Here is a 16,338-nt window from a genome sequence, read left to right as displayed (position 1 = left end):
GCGGGCGGTGAGCTGACAATGACGGGCTTACAGGCGGGCCCTCGCGAGTGGGCGGGGCAGTGCTGAGCGCGTGGGCAGTGCTGAGGCGCTGGGTGGTCGGAGGTGAGGTGGTCTCGGGGCGCTGGGAAGCGGGAGTGCTAGGGAGCCCTGCATTTTTGCGTGTCTGGCCCGCGGCCGCTGTGCCGGGAACGGGCGAACTTGCCCCGGGTAGCTGGTCCCGGCCCCGCCTCCCAGCGCCGTCAGCCCCGCAGCCTGTATGAGCCGGGGCCGGCGGGCTGGGCATGGGGGCACGGGGCGGTTACTCACGTGTTCGCCTCGGGGTGTGAGACGGTGGCCGGGAGCCCGGGGCGCACAGAACGGCGGTGTAACGGGGGCCGGTGGGGTCAATAGACGGATCTCGCGCTTCGGGCTGTAGAGTCGCGGCCCTGCTCGCCTCGGGCACGTCGAGGAGATAAAAGCGGAGTGTTTAAAATTGGCCACCAGGCCGCGGGTTGAGAGTGAAAAGACTTTGAAACTAACTTGCAGCTTCCATCTGAGAGCAGCGTGGGCAGCATTGTGCAGGGCCGAAACTGAGGCACAGAGGTGTTAGCTCAGCATCTTCTGAGGGGAACACTCTTTTAGCTGCCTGAAGGAGTGACAGCTGAACTAGCTGTAGCTCTGCTTTTTGTTGGCCCTGGTTAAGAGAACCAGTTTTCTAGAAGGACTTGAGCTAATCTTACTGAAAACCATATGGGTGGTTTTAGATGTGATGTGATATCCAGTACAAGAACAACTTCATTTATTTTTTTGTTATCTATGTGTTTGATTCACTTTAAAGCTCATACTTCCTCACAAGAGATGGTTGTGATGCTCTTCGTTTAAAAGCTTGTAAGATGAAAGACTTTTTTCCCCCCATGAAAAGAAATCAGCAGTGTGCTCTGGATTTAAACAGTTTTTTGAAAGTAGGGTGTTTGAAACCTTTCCTCTGAGGGGAAGACTGGATTGTCAAGATAATGCAGTATTTTCTCATCTTCTCATATTCAGATCATTATGGCAACTGGAAGAAATGTGATGAGAGCTATCAGAGTTTCTGAATTTGGTGGACCTGAAGTGCTTAAGCTGCTGTCAGATGTCTTATTGCCAAGTCCCAAAGAAAACCAGGTGGAAATGATAGCTGTAAACTAACAGATAATTGCACTGAATGGTAATGACTTGAGTATAAATTGAGTGAGTGTCCAAAGCAGAGTCATCTAAATTCTGAATATGAATAGGTTGAGCAGCATATGTGTTAAGTAAATCTGATGCCTGTGGCTTTATTTGTTTTGTTATTCAAATGCAGTCTATATAGTGAATTCAAAGGTTTTTCAAAATTGTTTCACATCTGTACTAAGGGCTCTTTAATAGTAAAGAAATTGCTTTAATAATGCCAAGCTGTTGATGCAAAATTACGGTGATTGTAGTGCTATGTAACAAATAATAATTTTTCCTCAGGTCTTAATCAAAGTCCATGCATGTGGCGTAAACCCAGTGGAGACATATATTCGTTCTGGTACTTATGCTAGAAAACCTGCTTTACCTTATACTCCTGGTACAGATGTTGCTGGAGTAATTGAAGTTGTTGGAGAGCGTGTAACCAAATTCAAGGTATTATATTCTGTGTCTTTTTTAATTGTTTGCTTATGCTTTCTCTACAAACATTATTGTTGTAGTACTTACTGCTGTCTCGATCATAAATGGCTTGTCAGACTCTCGTATGTTTTTGACCGTAATTGGCCTTAAATGCCTAAATCGGGTCAAATTGTTGACCCTAACCCTACAAGCTGTTCTCCAGGGCAGTCCCTTACACCTATGCAGAGCTTGCAGAAGTGTGAGAGCCTGATAGCATGGAGTTGCTTGCAGGGTTTCGGTCTTGTTTTACACAGAAAAAGTTTTAAAGCACTGTAGGTATATTATAGATGTCAAGGCTGCTGTATTGACCCGTAGTTATCATCATCATCATCATCATCATCATCATCATCCTGAGGACCCTGAGATTTTTTGTTATTTTTAATCATACTTAAAACGAAAGGCGTATCTAATCATCGTAATGTTTACATACTCAGCTGTTGTCTCACAGTGGTTATATTTCACCTGTTGCCCTCTGGCGAAATTGTATCATCTTGTGAAGGGGAAAAGGTGGCCTATTAAAAGATGTGCAGAAGTGTTTTGTTAGTAGAGCCTTGCAAATCCACAGATACCTGCTTTGTGTCAGTGGATTTCAATGTGGATGCCCATGGCTCGTTTTTTTCAAATATAGATACAGATACAAATTTTATATTTTCACAGGGCTATTCATTGTCTTTTCCTTCTTTTTTTATTTCCTGATAGGTCAGTAAGATTGTTGGCCAAAGATTAATTGCAGTCTGCAGAATGTGTATTGTTTGAACACTGTATTGGGATAGAGGGTTGGGGTTTTCATAGTCTGAACTCAGAATGGCAATTATTGAGGAGGTAAGAGCCTTGCTGGCTTGGAGGTGGAGTATAAAATTGAGATGTAGCTTAAAAATAAAATCCTAAAAACAAACAGAAATGTATTCCAATGGTTTGACAGTTCAGTTTTCTTTGTGTTTAGTTTTTCAGGTAAATTTTAGCATTTTTCTGTTTTAAATCAAAGGTGAAGAAGTTGAGAGCAATAGTTGTTGCAGACAGATGGTTTGAAATAACTGAATAGAGTAGCCAGTTAAAATAGAGATATTTGCATATTGATGGTATGTAAGAAGGAGCCATACAGCAGTTATGCAGATCTTGGCACTCTTACATGCAGGTACTGAGATCATCATACAGTGATTTTTGAAAGTGAGATACCTGCAACCGGTCAGAACATAAATTTACAATGTTTTAAGAACTGGGATGTGCTCTATTAAGCTTACAACTTGAACCAAACTAGTTGGTACTCCATAGCTGTTCAGGTTGGAATTAAGCGTTAAATGTACTGTATGTGTTACACTATATATTATTCCGTTTTTCTTTCACAGCTCACTTGAGGATTGTTTGGTGGTTGTGAAATTTATCCAACTGAAGGACTCCAACAATAGTTATTACCAATAACTATTCCTGTTAAGAACGTATATTTCTCAGTTTTCATAAATTGCTTAAGTGCTTTTCATAAGCTTGCAAACCATTTGCGGCACGTCCCTTGTGGAGTTCAGTGGAAACACTGAATATTCAAATTCATTAAGGATCACCTTATCATCCAGTAGCTTTATGTGTGACAGTATAGAACCTAGGATGTCATCCACACACATTTGAAATCTGGATATACAAAATTATATTCTTGTGTTTGCATAGATTTCAGTTACTTGATTTTTATAAACTCCTGCTACCTTTCTTTTGAGAAGATAATTATATACTAATAAGTTTTAACTGAAGTACTTGAAACTTGTGTCTAAAACTTTTTTTCCCCCCCCCCAGAAAGGTGACAGTGTTTTCACAAATGGTACCATCACTGGTGGTTATGCAGAGTATACAGTTGCAGCAGCTGACACAGTGTTCCCTTTATCAGATAAATTAGACTTCAAGCAAGGTGCTGCCATTGGAATTCCCTATTTCACTGCTTACCATGCACTCATCCAAAAGTAAGCTCTGTATCTTCTGCTTTTGAAAATATAAACTACAGAGTACCCATGCCATACATAATAGCCGTTTTCATGACTAAGCTTTCCTGGGCAAACTGTGAGGCTTTTCTTAACTCTTTCATAAAGAGTGGGAGACCACTTAAGCAGCATATGGACAGGAGGAGGACTTTGATGGGGATTCTGTTGTAGGAGTAAATTAAATTTGTTGCCTATCTTATTGTTAGGGAATTGAGAGCTATAGGTAATTAATAGTCATTTTCTTTTGAAGAATATGTTTTAAAAGTGTATCAGAGGTGCCCAGACAGGGATAGAGACTATGAAATATTAAAGTGAAATAAAAATTTGTTTTCCTCCTTCTACTCCTCTTTACCTCTCCACTATCCTGCTTAAGAAAAATCAGATAAGACTTGTTGCGGTCTTAATTTCTGCTTCGTGATTGAACTGAAGAGTTCTAAGTATTTAACAGCCAATCACTATGGTATTGCTTAATGAATCTATATAGTAATCCATCGAGTTATGCGAGGGTTGCATTTCCATGTACCCTTGCATAACTTGAATTTCGTGTAAGTTGCTGGGGGTGGTTTCCCCGGCGGAACACACGTTCTGTAGCTAGGGAAGCAGCAGGAGCACCTGGAGCTTCTTTTGAAAGGTAGGTCCTGGGTTGGGGGATGGGGGGGGGCAGTTGGGGAAGGTTAAGCCTGGCGGTGGATTGGGGCTGTGGGAGCGGGGTCACGGAGGTTAAGGTGCGTGGGGTGGGGTTAGGGCTGGGGGGTGTGCATTTGAGCTGGGGCTGCACAGCCTTCTGGGAGGTTGAGCTGGAGCTGCGCATGGTGGGGTGGGGTGGAGTTGAGCCAGAGCTGGGACCATGGGGCTGTGGGGGTTGTTAAACTGGGGACAAGGGTTTGAGATAGGGTCTGGGGGAAATGGGATTTTGAGTTGCACTTAACTCGCATTAATGTGAGTTAAGTGCAATTCGAAACTGCACATTTTGAGAGATTACCGTATTATAGGCAACAGTGCTTTGTTAGCTAGTGGAGGAGAGATCAGACTGGTAGTCCAGCCTAGATAAATGCATAGAATAAAGCATTGGGCCATCTATCTAGTTTATCCTTTGAAAAATTACGGGCAGATTATTTTGAAGCCTGGAAAACTAAAGCTGAGGAAATGATGTCTTGAATACTAGGCTAGAGTTAACAGATACATACATGAAACTGGTTCTGTCATTGTAGCTTACACCTGTATTTACCTTCAGGACAGTAGGATTTGTTAAGTTATAATGTACTAAATAGATATTTATTTCTATTTTGTCTTCTAGAGGGCATGCCAAAGCAGGGGAAACTGTGCTAGTCCATGGGGCAAGTGGAGGAGTAAGTATTTTGAAAATACTTAATTTAGGAAGAAAGTAGGAAGGAGATACACAAAATACTTAATGTATGAAGTATCTATTTTTGTGACTGGCTGTGTCTACGCTACAAAAATAACTTCGAAGTTGCTTACAACACTTGAAATAACAGACTTTGAAGCTGAGTGTCTACACACACCCTACTTTGAAGTTAAGCTTAGAAGTAGGGCACTACTCCATTCCTGGGAATGAAGTGAGAGTTTTGAAGTTAACCTTGAAGTAAGGGAAAATGTGTGTAGACTCTGCAGGCTACTTTGAAGTAGCACCTAACTTTGGAGTTAACTTCTAAGCTTAGTTCCTTGTTTAGACAAATCCATTCTAAAGCAAGTGGTTTTCTGTTTTGAAGGCTTTTTACACTTTTAGCTATAAGCCGTGTAGATGCCCTGGGGTCACTCTGTCAAAAGACAGGCTTCCAGTTCACTGGGGAGCCCCGTTTGCTGAGCTTCTTGTTGGCCATACTGCTGAGAGAGCAGCTGGGCAGCCTGGCTGCTCTCTGTAGATAGAGCAGATTGCTCTTTTGGTCCAAGGATCTGTTGGGAGATAGCTGTAATGTCGGCGTAGCCTTAACATTCACCCTATCATCCAGCATGTAACAGCCTGAAACTTCACAAATGCCCACATCTGGCCCCAAATACTGATATAATATGAACATAATTAGATTATATTTAGGGAGTCACCAGTGTAATCATAAAGGGCAGAAGGGTCAGAAGTTGGTTCAGGAGCCATACAGCTCATCTGGGTCAAGAAAAGTTAAAGTTACATTTTTAAAAGTTAAGCAAACTGTCCTTAGGGGTGCAGGAAATGCTTACTAGCTGGATTGGGTTTTTGTGTACTTTCTCACAGATTGATTGTAACTAGAATATGGTAGATATTGGGAACACAGTCTCATACGTCAGTGGACTTTGTTTTCTCAACTAACTTGTGCAATTACGAAAGGCTAACCTTTGGCTCTGCTGAATAAACAAGAAGGATGAGTGGAGTAACGGTGTAGTTAAATGTTAAGGGGCCGTTTCTCCCCTACCACTGGCTGGAAAAACCTATTGTGAGCTTTCCAAGTTTTGTTGAGTTTCTCAGTTGGCTGCAAAAGGCTGATTATGAAAGTCTCACATGAGAGAAGTCAGATCATTTACTAAATGTTTTTGTACATTGCAAGATGGTCTTTATTTTCACAAATGGAGATTTTTGATATTCTGTTGCCATTTCTTCTATATGCTTCTGGGAAGACACTAGCTTTTGTCTTGCAATGGCTCCGTCTACAAATATTATCCTCTATGGCTTTGCAGATTTAAAAAAAACATTTGCAAGTGCACTGAGAAGAGAGTAGGCGAAGGGACACGAGGTGTAGTGATAAGCATGGATGTCTGTGATGCTTTTCATTGATATATGCTTCAAAAGTCACAGAGAGGTAGCCATGTTAGCCTGTATCTTCACAAAACAAAAAAGTAACCGTGATCCTTGAATCTTATATCCTCTTCCGATTGTTCAATGAACAACTTACAGGTGTTGAAATAAGCTAGTCATGTAATAGGTTTGTTTGAAATGTAAATGTCAAAGGTGAGTTGATAAGCACCTGGCAAGAACAGCAAGAAGTCCTGTGGCACCTTATAGACTAACAGATATTTTGGAGCATAAGCTTTTGTAGTATGAAAGAGGTAGCCATGTTAGTCTGTATCTTCGAGAACAACAAGAAGTCCTGTGGTACCTTATAGAGTAACAAATATTTTGAGCATACGCTTTTGTAGGAGAAAAATCTGCTTTGTCAGATGCATGAGCGGGGATTCCAGAGGAGGGTCTAAATTTATAGGCTCATGGAAAAAGAGGGAGTCAAGAGGAGGGCCAGAGCTGACAAGGTCAATTCAGTCACGGAGAATGTGGCCCATTATCAGAAGCTAATGTGGAAGTGTGAACATCAAGAGAAAAACAAACTGCTTTTGTAATTGGCCAGCCACTCCCAGTCCCTATTCAATCCTTGGTTGATAGTGTCAAATTTGCAAATGAATTGCAGCTCTGCAGTTTCTCTTTGGAGGCAGTTTTTGAAGTTTTTGTTGCAGGATGGCTACTTTTAAATCTGTTACTGAGTGTCCAGGGAGGTTGAAGTGTTCTCCCACAGGTTTTTGTACGTTACCATTCCTGGTATCTGATTTTGTGTCTATTTATTCTTTTAGGTAGAGACTGTCTAGTTTGGCCAATGTATTTTGCAGGGCGGCATTGCTGGCACATGATGGCATATATTATATTAGTAGATGTGCAGGTGAATGAGTGTGTGATAGTATGGTTGATGTGGTTATGTTCTGTTACGGTGTCGCTGGTGTATATATGTGAGCAGAGTTAGTACCAAGGTAGTTTGCAGATTGGTTCCTGGTTTAGAGTTACTGTGGTGTGGTCTATAGTTTCTGGTAAGACTTTGTTTCAGGTTGTCAGGCTGACTTTAGGCAAGGACTGCCCTGCCTCCCAAGGTCTGTGAAAGTGAAGGATCGTCATCCAGGATGGGTTGTAGGTCACTGATGATGTGCTGGAGAGGTTTTAGCTGGGGGCTGTATGTGATGGCCAGTAGTATTCTGTTGTTTTCCTTGTTGGGCCTGTCTTGTAGCTGGTGGCTTCTGGTTACACAGCTAGCTGTGTCACCCTCCTCTGGAACCCACCCTCATGTATCGGATGAAGCAGGTCTTTGCCCACGAAAGCTTATGCTCCAAAATATTAGTCTATCAGGTGCCACAGGACTTCCTGTTTTTGAAGCTACAAGCTAAAACAGCTACCCCTCTGATACTTGTCACCTGGCAAGAGTGAGGGTTGTGAAGATGTCTTGTGAGGAAGGCAGTGTATTCACATAATGCTTGTTAGGGCCAAGTCTCATTAGCAGAGCTGTAAATGACAATAGATGGAATATGTTGGTAATAGGAATCATGGGAAGTTGGTTGTTACTAAAAGAAGAGATTAACAGCCCTTAATTAACAAAAGTAGTATCTGTCTGCTGGGCTAGTTCCCATAGGTTGCAGAGCATGCTTTCCACAGGGGTACTAGGTTGGGAAGTGAGGCAAAGCTTTGTGTGTGCTTGTTTCTCATTCATCTTTCACATTTTCCACACCACGTAAGCAGTCAGTGTGAGAGAGTTGAGCCTGTGATGTGTCCCATTGACTTGAATTATTTATATCCTGAGGCACTAACAAGACAGACTTTACCTTTGCTTGGTCCTCATAAAACACCTTTCACCAGCAACTGAGATGCAAAGCAAGGTTGTGAGGATATGATGGTAGGGAATACAGATGTTTGGTTGGCAGGATCAAAGTCTGACCAGGCTTTCAGTGCCCTTACTTGCTTGCAGGGACACTGAGAGCCACCAGGGGCCCTGGGGCAAGATGGGCAGGGGGCAGTGTTCTCAGACATGTACCCAGAAGCCAGAAGATAATGCTTGGGCAGCTGTCCTGGAGAAATTTACGTGCTTATTTGCTGATAAGCAGAGTGCCAATTGGTATCCTGTGTTTCTATTGGTGTTGCACATCTGCAAGTGCTTTGGTGCACATAACAATTTATTCTGCTGTTGGGTGGAAAAAAACAGAGGGAACATGGAAGGAGGCCTGGCTCGCGTCCTAGGGCAGTCAGCTCTTGGCACTGGTCAACTGCAGTGGTGCTCCTCACCACTAGAGTGACACTGAGTAGCACTGCTGCGGTGTTTCAGAGGGACCAGGAGCTCCAGCAGCCGTTGCTGCAGAAGTTGCAGCAGCTGGAGCTTCAGGCCACTTTGAAATGCTGGGCCCTGTGCAACTGCCCATGTGGTTTTCCAGGACTCAGCAGAAGGGGCAGGGAGATCTGGGAGTCTCATCTGTGTGTGGTAGTGCTGGGAGTCTGGGGAATCAGGTGGTAAATGGACTTCTTCTGTGGTTGAGTCAAGGTTGTGGTACATCATCTGTGGTATACGGTGATCATGTTAGTGGTGTCTGTCTGTGGAAAGAAAGGTGACGTGTATTGTTACCTGACTCAGCGTTTCATTTCTTGGTTTTCAGTCAGTAAATTGTGTGTGCAGCACCTTTACTAGTGCACAAATATTGAATAGCTATTTTGAAAAAAATCAAGATATTGTTGCAGCTGTTCTAGTAGATACAGTATCCCTTAGGTCAGGGGTGGGGAATCCCCAGCTTGGGGCTTACCTGGATTTGGCCCTCGGGGCTCCCTTCCCAGCATCTGGCCCATGTCAGGGTTGGGGAATGTAGAGCACCAAGCATCACAGGCCAGAGTCAGGCAAGCCAGAGCCGGACTGGGCTCACGGGCTGTGCCTGGTGTGGGGTAGGAAGGGGCTCTGCGTGCTGCTGCTACTGCTCCCCCAGCTGGAGGAGTGGAGGCAGAGTTTCAGTGCTGCCTGGGAGGACTTTTCACTGCAGATCTGATTGGCTGCAATTGTGGCCAATTAAAGTGGGGGTGGGAGCAGGGGCACAGAGCTGTGTGTCTCCCTGAGGTGTTGTACAGGTAGGTGGGCCCCCACCATCGCCCATAACTCATGCTGTGAGCCTGCTCCTGTACTTCCCTTCCACATAGACCCCCGACCCTACTCCTGCACTCCTCTTCCTGCTCAGACTCCCATCCCATTCCTGCATCCCTCTCTTGCTCAGATCCCCAACCTTGCACGTACTCCTATACCCCTTTTCGTCCAGATACCGTCCCCAGACCCTGGCACCCCCCCTACACTGAATCCCTCATTTTTGGCCCCACCCAGGGCCTTGGTGGCCCACAAAATGTACTAGCCCTGCCCCCGCCCCATAGAGTGGGGCTGGTTTTTTTTTTTGTTTGTTTGTTTTGTTTGGCTCCTGACACAAACAAGGTTCCCCTGCCTTAGTCCCTGTCATGTTTACCATTCAACTGATAGACATATCTTAAATTAATTTCATACAAGGTACTCAGACTCTGAAAGTTGATATTTATATTAAAAGTGGGAAAATATATGGTAAAGGGAAATATTACTCATTTTTCCAGGTTGGAATAGCAGCATGTCAGATTGCCAGAGTTTATGGTTTAAAGGTTTTAGGCACAGCTGGAACTGAAGAAGGAATGAACATAGCTTTGAGGAATGGAGCCCACAAGATGTTTAATCACAGAGAAGCTGATTATGTTGATAAGATTAAGGTAATTTACTACCAGATTGAAAGTTTTATAGTTCTTCCAGCCTTTCTCTTCCATTTTAAGTATTTAAAATCTGTGTTGGTTTATATTACTTATCGTTCTTGATATGTATTATAGATGGCAATTGTGTGCTAGATGAACTAGATATTGTCTATGCATGATTTTTATGAAATGAAACATTCTTTAAACAGCTCCTTATTTTTCTTTTGAACCAGTGTAAGGGTTATGTAGGAGTCCATTATGCATCCTTTTAATTTGTACTTAAAGGAAAATTATTAATTTTAAATATATGATACCAAGAGCATTAAATCATAACCTCTAATAATTATACTTTTTTCACTGTTTAGTAGTTGTAGCTGAGTGGTGGTGATTTTGTGAGCATCAGACTTCAGTCTCATTTTTAGTCACATTCTGTAACATGGCAGTCATTCTGGAACATGGATGATGATGTCCATTGCAATAGCAGGATAACTTTCCTGAAGCTGGGTTTCTTATTTGCTTTACTTTCTCAGATCCTAGTAAACTACACGGTAATGAAGAGAGATTTTCAGAGTTGCCATAGATATGTCAGCCTTAACATGTAGAAATCCCAGTTACCAAAAGCCTGTGAAATACAGACAGACACTTAAATGTGAGCTTTTCTCATTTAACTCTTTTTATATTCTGTGCAGGAATTCGTTGGTGGGCAGGGAGTTGATGTGATAATAGAAATGCTAGCTAATGTTAATCTTGCTACTGACTTAAAATTACTGTCACCTCAAGGAAGGGTGATGGTAAGTATTTTCTGTAATTGCCTTCAAGCTAAGTTTATAATTGTTGAAAGATGTTTGGATTAAGTATATTTTTTGTTATTCTAAAACTTTTCGTATCAGATTGTGGGAAGTAGAGGTCCTATTGAAATAAACCCCAGGGACACAATGATGAAAGAATCCAGTATAATAGGAGTTGCTATATTTAGTGCAACTAAGGTAAGGCATTTTTACTTCATAGAATTTACTTAGATGAGCTATTCTAATACCTCATTGTCAAAGCAAATTAAATGTTTAACAAATGTAGTTGGATATGATTTAAGGTGTAATGGCACAATTTTAGCAAATGATGTATTTGATTCTAAAGAGGGAAGAACATAAAAGAATTAAAATAAATCTCAAATGTAATAAAATGCATTTCAGTTGTAAAACTTAGATATTTATGCAAGTTTTAATCCAGTATCCTTATAAAGTGCACATGACTTACAGCAAATACTGTCTTAACTATACAGAAGTTGATGCATGAATGTGAAGCAGCACTTCTTGCTGGTATAGAAGCTGGCTGGCTTAAACCTGTAGTTGGCCTTGAATATCCTTTGGAAAAAGCTGCTGAGGCTCATGAAAACCTCATGAACAGCAGTGGTGCTTTGGGAAAGATGGTGCTTCTTATATGATAAGTCATGTAATAAAGTTTCTTTCCACTTAAATTGTGGCTGTTCTAATTACACCCTTGCTTCTATGGCTCATTTAGCATGTTTTACATAAGGTTGATCACATGCTTCATAGTAATAGCAAGCCCTATTATGACAGGGCAGATGTCTTAAATGAAAATGCCTTTTTACCTAAAGAAAACAGTCAGAATTAAGCTTCTAAGGACTTTTCCAGGTCAGCCAAGTGAAAGAAACACATCTTTTTCTTTGTGTTGCTCTTGTCACTGATACCTGTTCTGTCCTATCGAGGTTGTACCATACAGTACTCATTGCTTCCCTTGAATATTACAGGGATACTTCAGCTAGTGCAGAATGTGGCTTTCAGATCCCTTTTAAAGATCAACAAGTTAGGGCCCTACGTATTTTAGTCACAAAATATGCTTCTATTCACCATCTGCCACAGAAATGTGCTTTAGAGTCCAAACTTTGGTTTAAAGCCGTTAACTTTCTGGCCTTTTTGATTACTAAGAGAGCCTTCCAGATGCAAATTAAACTTAAATAAGAGGCATCCTTGTATTCCTGAATCTGCCTCAGACAATATCCTGAGGGATGTAACTGTCCAAATTACCTGAGAGGGATGGTAACTCTGAAGTCCAGTGTCATCAATTGATTATTTTGCTACTGACAGTTTTAGCAGAAAAGCAAGTTAATGTGATGATTACTTGCTGTTGAAAGTTAGGACAGTCCCTCTCTCTTTCTTCTGAGTTGAAAGTAATTTCCATCTCTGCCTTCCCTCCTGCATGCCAAGAACCTAAATTGTCTTTCTCTAATCATCAGTCCCCTTCAACATAAAAGTATGCACCATACTGAAAATGTAGCCCCCTGAAAAACAAATGAACATACATTGAAAGATGGCCTCTGTACTGATTGTGTTACTATTCAAACCTAATTACTGTAGAAATCTTAGTTTTTGAATATGTTAATCTGCAGCGGACATTTGCATTTGCCACACCAGAATTCAGTAAAAACCAGGGGATCTTGCAACAGAATCTAGGTCTGTCTTGTTTTCGGTTTGTAGTCATATTTGACTGTTTTATCTCTTTACTCTGTGATCTAAGGCAACTGTTAATAATCAAATGTAGCTATTTTGGTTTAACTGCTAGTCAGTGTTCTTGATTGGCACTATCAATAAACAGTAAATCAACTGTAATAAGTGTTTGTTTGTTTTTTTCCTTGCTTACATTTTTGTTGTTTTATTTTCTGTTACCACTTTCTTTGGTTTATTAAATTATAAAACAAAGCAAGGAATTATCCTGCAATCCTCCAGAACATGCCAACGATAAGAGCACACGTTTTGGGTCCATATACTACAGTAAAAGCTCTCTAAGTGCTATCCTGTACCTGTGAGGAGTTGGGGGTGCTGGATAATCAAATGTGCTGCATGTGTGCTACTGCCATCAGCAATTGAGCAGCTGGCTCCTGGCCCTGCTTCCACCGCCGCTGGCTGGAGAATTGACCCCAGCTGAGTAGCTGGCTCCTGTCCCCACTGCCGGTGGCTGGACAATTGCTGGTTAACTGAGCCTGCTGCTTATGCAGATTCTGGAAAATCCAGCTTTTACTGTACTCCTATGTGTGGAGTAATCAACAAATGCAGTTGGTAATAACAGTTGTCTAGTCTCTCTCATTATTTGCAAACATGAAATATTTTGGTCACTGGTTCTAAATACCAACAAATCTTGATGTAGATGCAGACTTACCTCGTTTCGGTATGATAGAAGAGAAGCTTACTTTAAAAATCTGCACTGTTTTCTAACATGTGGTATGTAATCTGTTCTTAATTTTATAGGGCTCCACATAGCAATGTTTGTTTTATGTACATAATACAATTATCATTCAACTGACAGGAAAAACATTGTTAGTGTGTTAAACTTGAACGTTGGCAGTTGAAAGGTGTCCCTGAGGTGCTATCGTGACTCACCAAAGACCTTTCTTAGTTCTGAGGTACCTGTAGAAAGGATAGTTGACATTTACCCCTGTTCTTTGGTTCAGTGCTCTTCCATTTTTAAATGGATTCCCTGCCCCAGTGTACATTTGGCTCTCAAAACAGCCTACCATGAGACAAGTAACTTTCATATCCATAAACTATCTTTTGTTTTTCTAACTCTGAATCACTAAAAGGGCCCGGGATCATGAAAACATTGGGTAAAATATGCTGGTAGATGAACACTTTATTGAAGACGCAAGCCAGCAGCAAACTAGTCCATGTTACTTCCTTTGTTCTCACAATCCTTTTATCTGATTATATACCAAAGTCATTGAGCAAAAACCTACTGGGTTAATCAGTTGTTCTGTGTGTGTCTGGGCAAATTTAATGTTTTGGGCTAAACATCATTATTTGAAACATCCGACTGTAACACTGTTTCCCAGTTCATGTGACCCAGGGTATGCCCATACTTACTGGGTTTCAGTGCGCTGCTATCGATCTTCTGGAGTTTGATTTTGCTGGGTGTATGAAGATGTGGCAAAGTGGATCTCTCTGGGCGTGGCCATCGACCCTGGTACTCCACTTGAAGAGACATCAGTGCAAGCCAGAAGAGCCCTGATGTACATTAGGGCAGAAGGTTGATTCTGATATGTCGATCCTTACTACACTAATAGTGTAGCTAGATTTGCACATTTGGGATAGATTGTGTTCCCTAGTGTAGACCAGGCCTCAGAATTGTGGCCCTGAGTTCATCATACTGATTCTTGAGTAGAGTTTTCCACCTAGTCCTGTTTGTAAGCCTAATTAAGTCATTTGCCTGGAACAAGGAAGAGCCTCTGCCCCTCCGTGCTCCATATAACTTTTCTGACCTTGTTAATCCCAGCTAAACATAGAGCAGATGACACTGCTGATCAATGTAAATTTATTAAATATAATCTAAGTAATATAAAGCATAGTGCTTGTGATATGTGGACACTCACAGTTACGAATTTACAGTAATGTTTGATATTAAAGAGCTTCCCTTGAGACGATTTCCCAGTGAACATTAGATTGTACTTGATCTATATCAGAACGTTTCTGTCAAGGATAAAGAAGAGTTCTCATAGTTAGTCTGTACAGTTGTGAAAGGTGTCCAATTCCATTGTAAAAATACTCCTCTATTTTACTGGGTATATAGTTTGCATTTTTCTGGTTCAGTCCATTTTGACTTCAAATCTATGTACAATTTTCTATGAAAGCCTAAAAGGGTAGTGATCCTCTTATACTTCTGTTTTCTGCTCTGAGCTTTCTTTGAATAGCCACACATTCCTAGTAAAATTTAACTTACTCTAAAGTTATATAGAAAAATTAGTGAACCTGAATGTCCTGCCTTTGGGAGTATTCATAGAAAATACTGTGTTTTATAAATCTGTAATTCCAGTATCTTGATTTGCAGTTAACAGGTGTTGAAATTAATGATCCATGTTTGTCTTGGAGTGCACAGTTGGGAAAAGTAAGCCTCTGACACATTAATTCTCTTGGGCATAGAATCATTTAGCTGTCTTACCTATGTATCAGGAAGGAACAGTTGTCCTTGTCTCAGAAAGTTGGGCGTTACTACTGTTGAGCTATTTCGCTTTCTAAACTGAACTGAAGTGCTGAGGACACCTGCTTTGTTTTTGTTTTTAAATTAATGCTCACCATCTGTTCTTTTAGACTTAGTCTAAAAAATCTGGAATCAAGATTGTTTTGCAAAGGTTGCAGCTGTTTGATCATTCAATAGTGGAGCAGAGGAGTCCCAGGATTGACAACTAGTATCATTCCAGAGTACAGAAGGGCCAAATGCTCATATGACTTGTATGCTTACTTACCCAGTATTCTTCTGAAACGTTCAGTCTGTTCCATATCTCATTCAAATAGGTCTTGTGACCAGGTGTCTGGGATTGACTGCACTGAGTGCAATTTTAGGGTGGACAGTTCCCACAAACTGGTGTTTTATTCCATCATATGATTCAGGGCTAGATTAACGTTTTGTTAACCGAATGCCAAATATAGTTGTGAGATCCCAAGTAGTCATTGTCTCCGTGGGAGTGTGGGCCTGGTGTAGTAGTACTGTAGTTTATGAGGTACTGAATCTCCGACACTTCTCATTTTGATCATACAGCTCTGCATGACTGTATGTAATATTATATACAGTTTCCTAAGCCCCTAATTTTTCTCATGGAGCCATACATCTATGTGGATTCACCAGTGTCCACAGTGAGCAGAGATTTCAGAATGATCGGGGGAAACTCCCTACAACTCTGTCTCCTTCCTCATTCAAATATTCTTATAGCCATGGCTCCAGTACCATCCTGTTTTACCAGTCACTGTGCATGGTCTCAACTCAATAAAGTTCCACAGCCAGCAGATACCTGATCAGTTCTAATAAATCCCTCTCCCAAGTTCCTATGGCCATATCTGCACTATGGAAAAACTTTGAAATGGCCATGCTAATGGCCAAATAGAAGAATATTAATGAGGAGCTGATAGGAATAAGGGGATTTTGATGTTTGCAGGGTCCTTTTGAAAAGGACCCCCATATAGATGAGCCGCAGGTGAGCAAAACGTGGCACTTTTGAGGTGCTGTGGCCAGCGGCATGCTCATGAGGCGCTGAATATTCATTTTAGCGTCTCATTAGTATTTTTCTATTTGGCCATTAATGTAGCCATTTTGAAGTTTTTTCGTAAGTGTAGACAGCCTGTATTGCCATTTGCAAACACCATTTCACCAAAGTTCATGTGAGTACTTAGTCCCTGGAAGCCTGAAGTCATCAACCTGAAATGCGGTGGCCTTGCCCCACTGGCTGTGACTCCAGGGCTTCTGGCT

At 41.5% G+C, this 16,338-nt stretch overlaps 1 protein-coding gene across 5 annotated transcripts in view; it reads left to right on the top strand.

Annotated features, from left to right (window-relative positions):
• CRYZ (crystallin zeta) overlaps positions 1-16,338 on the top strand; it is an 88,238-nt gene that overhangs the window by 60,117 nt on the left and 11,783 nt on the right. The window contains exons 1-9 of one of the 5 annotated variants that reach the window (XM_075003477.1): positions 2-7; positions 1,024-1,140; positions 1,471-1,623; positions 3,430-3,593; positions 4,909-4,960; positions 9,961-10,110; positions 10,779-10,880; positions 10,980-11,075; positions 11,369-12,734. In XM_075003477.1, coding sequence (XP_074859578.1) covers positions 1,030-1,140; positions 1,471-1,623; positions 3,430-3,593; positions 4,909-4,960; positions 9,961-10,110; positions 10,779-10,880; positions 10,980-11,075; positions 11,369-11,530 — 990 coding nt within the window. In that variant the 5' untranslated portion in view covers positions 2-7; positions 1,024-1,029 and the 3' untranslated portion in view covers positions 11,531-12,734. The other 4 variants (XM_075003475.1, XM_075003476.1, XM_075003486.1 and 1 more) reach the window with 4 other exon arrangements.

This window comes from Carettochelys insculpta, chromosome 9, assembly GCF_033958435.1.
Source record: "Carettochelys insculpta isolate YL-2023 chromosome 9, ASM3395843v1, whole genome shotgun sequence".
NCBI classification, from domain to species: domain Eukaryota; kingdom Metazoa; phylum Chordata; order Testudines; family Carettochelyidae; genus Carettochelys; species Carettochelys insculpta.
This window is presented reverse-complemented; position numbering and strand designations above follow the sequence as displayed.